The sequence below is a fragment of the Pistacia vera genome, unplaced genomic scaffold (assembly GCF_008641045.1).
Source record: "Pistacia vera cultivar Batoury unplaced genomic scaffold, PisVer_v2 Contig178, whole genome shotgun sequence".
In the NCBI taxonomy this organism is placed as follows: Eukaryota; Viridiplantae; Streptophyta; class Magnoliopsida; order Sapindales; family Anacardiaceae; genus Pistacia; species Pistacia vera.
In genome coordinates this window covers 322,308-330,872 of record NW_022195877.1, presented here as the reverse complement: position 1 = coordinate 330,872, position 8,565 = coordinate 322,308, and the positions used below count along the sequence as shown (strand labels likewise).

General features: G+C 34.0%; 1 protein-coding gene across 1 annotated transcript; it reads right to left on the bottom strand.

Moving 5' to 3' along the window:
* Window positions 1–716: 716 nt before the first annotated feature.
* Window positions 717–7,148, bottom strand: LOC116126244 (probable leucine-rich repeat receptor-like protein kinase At1g35710). Its single transcript, XM_031411946.1, has 2 exons — window positions 5,695–7,148; window positions 717–1,059 (listed from the first exon to the last, which is right to left on the bottom strand). Exons 1-2 carry the CDS (start codon window positions 7,146–7,148, stop codon window positions 717–719), a joined length of 1,797 nt encoding a protein of 598 aa, XP_031267806.1.
* Window positions 7,149–8,565: the final 1,417 nt, after the last annotated feature.

Below are 8,565 nucleotides of genomic sequence, written 5' to 3'. Positions count from 1 at the left end.
CGAGAGTGGGGCCAAGGGTGCAGTGACATTTCCAACAAATTGAAAATTGTAAGGAAACCCAACAAGTTTTTGCTGAGGTTGTTTTGAGTTAGCACTAGTTTTCATATCATGAAACATGCCAAAGCAGTTGACATGAGAGGGATTAAATGAGCCTTATTGTGTAAAGGAGTTGGTATGAAAAGGACTAAAGGAGCCCTGTTGAGTTGCGTCCATAGCTTGAGCAGGTTCTGTAGAAGCTCTTGACCCAATAAATTGAGAGGAACCAAAGATGTTATACGAGATAGAAGGAGTCTAGGAATTGTAATTCTGCACTTGAGAGTTAAAATTATGTACTGGAAAACCTTGAAAATCTTGGTCAAAGCGATGATAACACTATAAGGCAGAGTGACCAAGTTTACTACAGACCTGACATACTAGTCTTGGTCTGTAGTAACCTCTGCCTCGTCCTCGTCCTCTCATCATATTATCACCACCATAGCTAGGGACATTAGGAAAGAATCCTTGATTAAAATTTGCATTGGGAGGTTGTTGGACATACAACATAGCAATGGTAAGTTGTTGAACATAGGATATAGTATTATGGTAGTTTAGTAGATTACTCTGAATCACAGTTCCAGAAGAGATAGGAGTAGAAGAATTCTGACGTGCATATAAATGAGTGTCAGTTGCTCCCTATTTTGAGGCTAGGAGTGCTGAGTTCAAGTGTTCATGAAAATTCAATAATGCACCATTATGTCTCTCCAAAGGCATCTCATGTTGTGAAGCAAAAACTGAGCTTCTTGAAAAGTGGCATTATTGCTATTAACAACGTCGTATTCAGGTCCCAAACCATCCATAATGTATAAGAGCAATTCTTCATCTCCAATTGACACTCCGCTTGCAACCAATTCATCTCCTAGTTCTTTCATTGTTAAAACATATTCATTGATACTTAAACCCTCCTTTTTCATGGTCTGTAACAAGTTCCTCAAGTGTAATGTCCGAGCCTTTGAGAAAGATTGGAAGTGTAACTCTATATTGTTCCAAATCTCATAGGCACTAGTACATTTCGCTACGTGTCTAAACATAGATTCAGAAATTGAGGAAAATAACTAGCTAACAAAACATTAATCTATCTTCTTCCATTCAAAGTACTTAGGGTTTGTTATTTTTATCAATTTCTCACCATCTTCCGATTTTTCAATTTGAAACATAGAGGGACAAGTAATTTCACCTATAATGTAGCCATTGAGCTCATGAGAGATTAAGGCTGGTAGAATTTGAGTGAGCCAATAGTTGTAATTTCTCTCTTCCAACTTCACAGTAAGAGACGGTAGTGACGACTGCACAATTAAGCTAGTCATGTTCATACTTCCAGTTTTCGAAGCAAGATTCACTATTTCATAACTAGTAGTAGGCATTGATGCTTGTCTTCAGCTCTGATACCATGAAGAAGTTTCAACCAGCCAAGAAAAATGGAGAAGAAAAACTATAGAGAAGAAAGAAGAAACTGGACGTAAGAGAATTTTAGCCAACAAAGTTTTTCATTAATTGAATTGAAGAAGAAGCTACCGAGCATTTATATACATTTGCTACAAAACGCACCGTTTTAGATACTAGTTTGTATTTTTACAAAATGAACCCAACTTATTACAATTTAACCCAAGAATAATATAAAGAATAATAATTGAATTTATTTTGTTGAATTTCCATTAAATAATTAAAAATTGGATTGTTTGAATTAGAGTGAAGGTTGATTTGGAGAAAAGAAGAAGAATAACAGCTTTTAATTTTACAAAATATTTTTCATCAATTTTAAATTTTTAGATTAAAAATAAGTAATACACACTCACAACCTTTTTCTTTTTGTAATTTGTATATATACAAATTATATAAATTGTTTAATGAGAATCAGAATGTAAAAGAGTCTGCATGCCACATAATTTGAATAAGGAATTTATATGTTTTACATCATTAAATGGAATTGGAAGAGATTATGTTTAGGTAAGATTGAAAATTATTTTAATTTATAGAATTATTTCATTGGTACCACAAACCCGATAGAGACTAAACATGTTTGGCGATACAATTTTAGGAATTGAAGTTTAAAAAGCACGTGGGAAGATATGTGTGAGCTGAGAAAGTTTTGGTTTTTTTTTTTAAAAAAAAAAATTAAATAAGCGAGCTGTTAATAAGGCTGAAATGTGTCAGTCTCTAATGGGTTTATGATACCAAATCAGCAAGCTGAGTTAGTACTAGGGGTGTTCAAAAGCGGTTAACCGAACCGGTTAACCACTTTTCTAAACCTAATTGGTTTTTCGGTTCGGGAATTTTTTCGAACCAAAACCGAACCGGTTTGGGGGAAAACCGGTTTTTCGGTTAACCGATTTTCCCCTTTTTTATTGGATAAAACTTTTTTTTTTAAATTTTTTCCCAAATTAAAATGTAAACATGAACAGTACATATCCAAATAAAAATTAAACATTCATATATATCCATTGACCATTACTAACAATTTTTTTAGGGATTTAGTTTAAATTATTATTATTTTATTTAATATATAGTTTTTATTTTTATTTTTATTTAATATATAAACCGGTTTTGATTTTTTCCCAAACCGCTAACCGAACCAAAAATTTGGTTTTTTGAATTTCTTGAACCGTAACCGAACCATTTTTCGGTTAATCGGTTTTCCAGTTCGGTTATCGGTTCGATTTTTGTATTTTTTTAAACACCCTCAGTTAGTACCCCTGTTATAGTGTAGATTTTCTCAAATTAGTGATCCACTTCAACTAGTACTACAAGATAGGATAAATAACCCGCAAGTGGTTTTGAGACAACTCTATTTCAATCCATTCCAATAAATTTCTAATTCTGTGAGAACTGCGGCAACGTTGTACTAAAAGAATTTAACGACACTTAACAGAAGCTGTTAATCAAACCGTTGAATAATGAACATTTTTAAAAAACAAACGGAAACTGTTGCAGTGAACGTTGACTGTTGAGCAGTAATTATTTGAAAATTGGAAGCTGAATATAAATCTGGAAATTTGAGCACGAAGTATGAACTGGAAAACACAGGACTGAAAACTGGAAGCTGTAAACATCCTGCTCCCTGTCATGAACTAAAAAACTGGTTCCATAACAAATTCAATTAATTTTCAAGTGGATTGCATTGCATTTCAATTCAATTCAATAAATATTATATTGAAATTCAATCTACTTATATTAACTATTTTCTTGCGGGTACCTTGGCAATGTTCTTCGAATTGGGACTTGGGGAGGTAAATGGTTAAGACTACACCTTCCTGTGAGAGCGGTTGTGCTTCTACGATGAATTTTCATGACTCACCTCTCGTTACTATCTTTACTAATCAAATGATTATAATTTCTCTGCATCATATCTTCTTTTTTTATACATATATAATAATAAAAATTAAGAAATTGTTGAATTCTGATTAACATTTGAGATTTGACATTAGCATTATATAGAATTACTTTTCAATTTAGATAATTATTTCAATAGAACATCTTAATTGCTATGGATTCCATAAATACAATGTAAATACAAAAATACAACATATGGCTTGCATTTGAATATATATTGCATAATCTGATGTTGTAATTTATGCCATTAGCTTTTGCAATTTTTTTTTTTTTTTTTTTTCCTGTTGCAAAATATATTAGCTTCAAATATCTGAATTAAATTTAGTTAAAAAGCTTAAAATATGGTGTGCATTAAAAAGAGTATACGATATATTCTCACCCAAGATTTAGTGAAATAGCAAGTTCCCACCTTGGTTTCATAAATTCCATATTCTTACCTTTAAATTCATAGAAAATCTTTTAGTCAAACGGTCTAAGGGTAAAGTAGTCATTCAGACTATATTAAATCTTAAATAAAAATAAAAATTTAAAAATAACCCTACACATTCCGCATCTCAAAGGGAAGGTGCCGTTGGTGGCTTTGGGTGAGGAATTTTGTCAAACAAGTGGTGGGCGAGTTGGCTGTCAGAAGGTTGAAAATGATTGAGAGTCATCGGCGACCAGGTAATTACACACAACAACAATCAAATATCAACAACAAATCAGTAGGGAACTGCAATCAGTGGAGAAAAGGTCGAAACAATCGACAAGCAGTCACCGGAAAGTTTACCTATGAATATGTGAATTGATCCAAAATTTTCCACGACCCCGAAACAATTGAATAGGTGACAAAGTCAAGAGCTTAACGAATAGTTGTTTCATTAGAACATTGAATTGTAAGAAAAGAAAGAAATTCTTCTTAATTTAATACAGTTATAAACGACATTCATTAGACCATTGAAATTATCTTTCTTGTCGTCTGTTTTGCTTCAGTTTTTAACTTTTTCTACACCAAACTAAAGTTTTCTAAAGTTTTTGTTCAACGCCGCAAACTTTCCATCGGAGAATTCCTTTGACTATATAATTGTAGGAGGCGGCACTGCCGGTTGTCCGTCGGCCGGCACCTTGTCACAGTCCAATCGAGTTCTTGTTCTTGAACGATTTTCAATTCTCTTAAGAATCATGGGTCTCAGCTTCTTCAAGTCGAATTTAGAACTGTAAAATCGAAGCCCTTCCAAAACATTTATCCATAATATGATTTCTTCCTCAAAGCCATCATAATAAATCTAACCTTGTGATCAATACCACTATCCCACTCTCAAATTTACGAGAAAAAATAATTTAAGAAATAAAATGGGAGATGTTAATTCTTTTTTAATAGTGAATTTACATAGAGCAGATGGTGTGCATAACAAGAATCATACTACAGAGGCTTGGAATGCGAAGGTCGCGGAGTTGATTTTTTATCATTATCTTTTAGTTTTACAAAATATTTTTCATCAATTTTAAAATTTTAAATTAAATATAAGTAATCTACAACCACAAACTTTTTATTTTTGTAATTTGTATATATAAAAATTATATTACAGCAAAACTTGTGTGTGAGTGGAATCGTGTGAAAAAAAAAAAAAAAAAAAAAAAAAAATCAACTTATATAAATTGTAAAAGGGTCTGCATGCCACATAATTTGAATAAAGAGTCCATATGTTTTACATTATTAAATGGCATTGGTCCATTGGAAGAGATTATGTTTAGGTAAGGTTGAATATTATTTTAATTTATAGAATTATTTCATTGGTACCACAAAGCCGTCAGAGACTAAACATGTTTAGCGATACCATTTCAAGAATTGAAGTTTAAAAGGCGCATGAGAAGATAGAGTGTGAGCTGAGAAAGTTTTGGTTTTTTAATTTTAAAATATAAAAAAAATTAAATAAGGGAGCTACTAGTAAAGTTGACATGTGTCATGGGTTTATGGCACCAAATTAGCAAGCTGAGTTAGTACCCCTATTGTAGTGTAGATTTTCTCAAATTAGTAATCCACTTCAACGACTGCTATAGGATACGATTAATAACAACAAAGTGGTTTTCTGACAACTCTATTTCAATCCATTCCAAGAAATTTCTAATTCCATGAGAACTGAACCAAAAATATTGTTGTCACCAGGATGTAATTATTTAATTTTTGCTCAAATTACAACTAGAAGAAGGAATATAAGTACAAAAGTTGTTATTATTATAAGGATACAAAACTTTTAAATTGCTTCAAACAACAATCAAATGATGAATGTATAGAACCACTTCGATTTGTGATCAATCCTAGATATTGATATATCCTCGTTTACTTACCTCGTAGGAATAAAACCAGAAAAGTAGTTATTGTTAAGGTGAAAACCTATTAAATTGCTCAGATTGACTATGGAAGAAGGAATACAACCAGAAAGGCTATTATGGTCAAGGAAAAGACGTTTTAAATTGTTCAAATTACCAATGGATTGAGGAATACTGCCAGAAAGGCTATTATGGTGAAGGTAAAGACGTTTTAAATTGTTCAAATTACCAATGGAATAAGGAATAGAACCAACCAGTTGATTTTTGCCAAACGATAGATCTGAAAGAGACTTCAAGTTACCTATCTCCATAGGAATAGAGCCAGAAAGGTTGTTGCTGTGGAGGAACAATACTTTTAAGTTGCTTAAATTACCAATGGAATGAGGAATAGAACCAACCAATTGATTTACGCCAAACTCTAGATCTGAAAGAGACTTCAAGTTACTTACCTCCATAGGAATAGAGCCAAAAAGGTTGTTGCTGTGGAGGTATAATACTTTTAAGTTGCTCAAATTACCAATGGAAGGAGGAATCTGACCAATCAATTGATTTATGCTCAACGCTAGATCTAAAAGAGACTTCAAGTTACCTACCTCCATAGGCATAAAGCCAGAAAGGTTGTTCTCCTCAAGGTACAATACTTTTAAGTTACTCAAATTACCAATGGAAGGAGGAATAGAACCAACCAATTGATTTACGCCAAACTCTAGATCTGAAAGAGACTTCAAGTTACCTACCTCCATAGGAATAGAGCCAGAAAGGTTGTTCACGCCGAGGTACAAGAATTTTAAGTTGGTCAAATTACCAATGGAAGGAGGAATCGAACCAGTCAATTGATTTTTGCTCAATGCTAGATTTGAAAGAGATTGCAAGTTACTTATCTCCATCGGAATAGAGCCAGAAAAGTTGTTCAAGTGGAGGTGCAATACTTTTAAGTTGCTCAAATTACCAATGGAATGAGGAATAAAACCTGTCAATTGATTTCCACTCAACTCTAGATTTGAAAGAGACTTCAAGTTACCTACCTCCATAGGAATAGAGCCAGAGAATTCATTTGAATAAAGATAAAGGATTTCTAGATGTGTTAGGTGGCCAATATGAGGAGGGATAGTACCAAAGAGTTCATTCACGCCTAGATCAAGGAATTGAAGATTGGGAAAAAATGAGAACGAAAGTTCATGAAGTGTACCTCTTAAACTTGTACTAGTCAGATTAATACTTCTGATACTTCCAACATGGTTGCAGGAGATTCCTAACCAAGTACATGGACTTATTGTAGTGAAATTCACTGAAGAAAGAGTCCACGATGTTAGAAGAGAATGGTTATGGTTTTGAAGGTTAGCTTTCCATTTGAGAAGAGCAAGTGCTTCTTTAGTGGAATTAGAAGCAATGTCAAGTGAAGAATTTGGCAAAACAAACAACAAGAGTAGGGAAACAAGTGAAAATACTCTCTTCAAGATTGAGCACTCCATTGTTTTTCTTATTTCTTAATGCATATCATAATTCAGAACTCTGATATATATAGGCAACTCATACAATATATTTTAAGGCTTCAAAAGCCTCCATTGACTTTCACAAGCTAAGTAAATTTGTTTGTTGAGAAAATTTCAGTAATGTTGTCTGTCCTCTGGCATTAGACTTGACCTGAAAGCGTCTGTCTTGGATTCATTTCCGGAAGCTATGTGTGCTTGTATGGACCACTTCAACTTGCCAGTATGATAACCCTTTATGTGGACACTATTTTTGCCTTGTCCTTCCGGTAAGAAAATGAAGTATATGTATTTGACAGTCATCAAGTCAAGGTCTTTGCTTACATGATTAAATTTATCCTCTCGTGTGAGTGGTTGTGCTTCTACCATGAATTTTCATGATCAGTCTCTCATTATCTCAATTCTTTACCATTTTTACTAATCAAATGATTATAATTTGTGAAAATTATACCTCAATTTTTTTTTTTTTTAATTATAAACTAAGAATTAAGAAAGTGTTGAATTCAAATTAAAATAGAACATTACCCTAGTGCGCGACCGGTGTTCGCTGGTACCTCGGAGCCCTCAAGTCCATTATTCGCCACTTGCTTTCCCTTTCTTTGTTGTGCTACAGTGTACGCGGTAAAGGCTTTTGCCCTTTTTTGCACTTTCACGTGACCTGCAGATGTTTTTGGTGGTGGCACCACCTCGTTGGATTTTGGTGGCACGACCCGATCCAATCGGTCTAGCCTTTGACTATCCATTTGGAAAGTATTATTGAACCTCACCAGATAACTCATTATGGCTAGGTTGAGCCGCGAGCTTGAAGGAATATCCGTCATGATACTCTGTTGGACTGGCGGCACTTCGGCAGAAGTGTCTTCCTGTATCTGGGGGATTTCTTCATTGTCATAATTGGTTCGCTCATATTCAAAACCGCGAGCCATTTGCTGATTGGTAGGATCGATTAGTCAGATATTTCTAATGAAGACTGATACTAAATCAGACCCTCCTTCTAGCGTCAAACTGTGGATGCTTGATTTTGACACCGACTACTCACAAGTGCAAAGTGCTAAGCGGACTTAGAAATCACACGTGATAAGGAAATATGAAATGATATAATGAATGAGAAGCGATATTTAAAGTGGTTCGGATGCTCAAAAGCGAATTTTATGTCCACTGCTATTGTATTGATAGATGGGTAAAATCAGGTCACGTGCAACGAGCTGAGTTATAATCTAGAGATAATACAAAAGAGAGAGAGAGAATGTGCAAACTATTTTACACTAAGATTAGCCAATCCCGTAGATGAGAGGGAAGTCCTCTATTTATAGTGGGAAATTTCAAGATAATGATTACAAGTCTACAAGTGGGTAGGTGTCGTGCAAATCTTTCTTTGCGTCCCATTGGTTATTTGCAC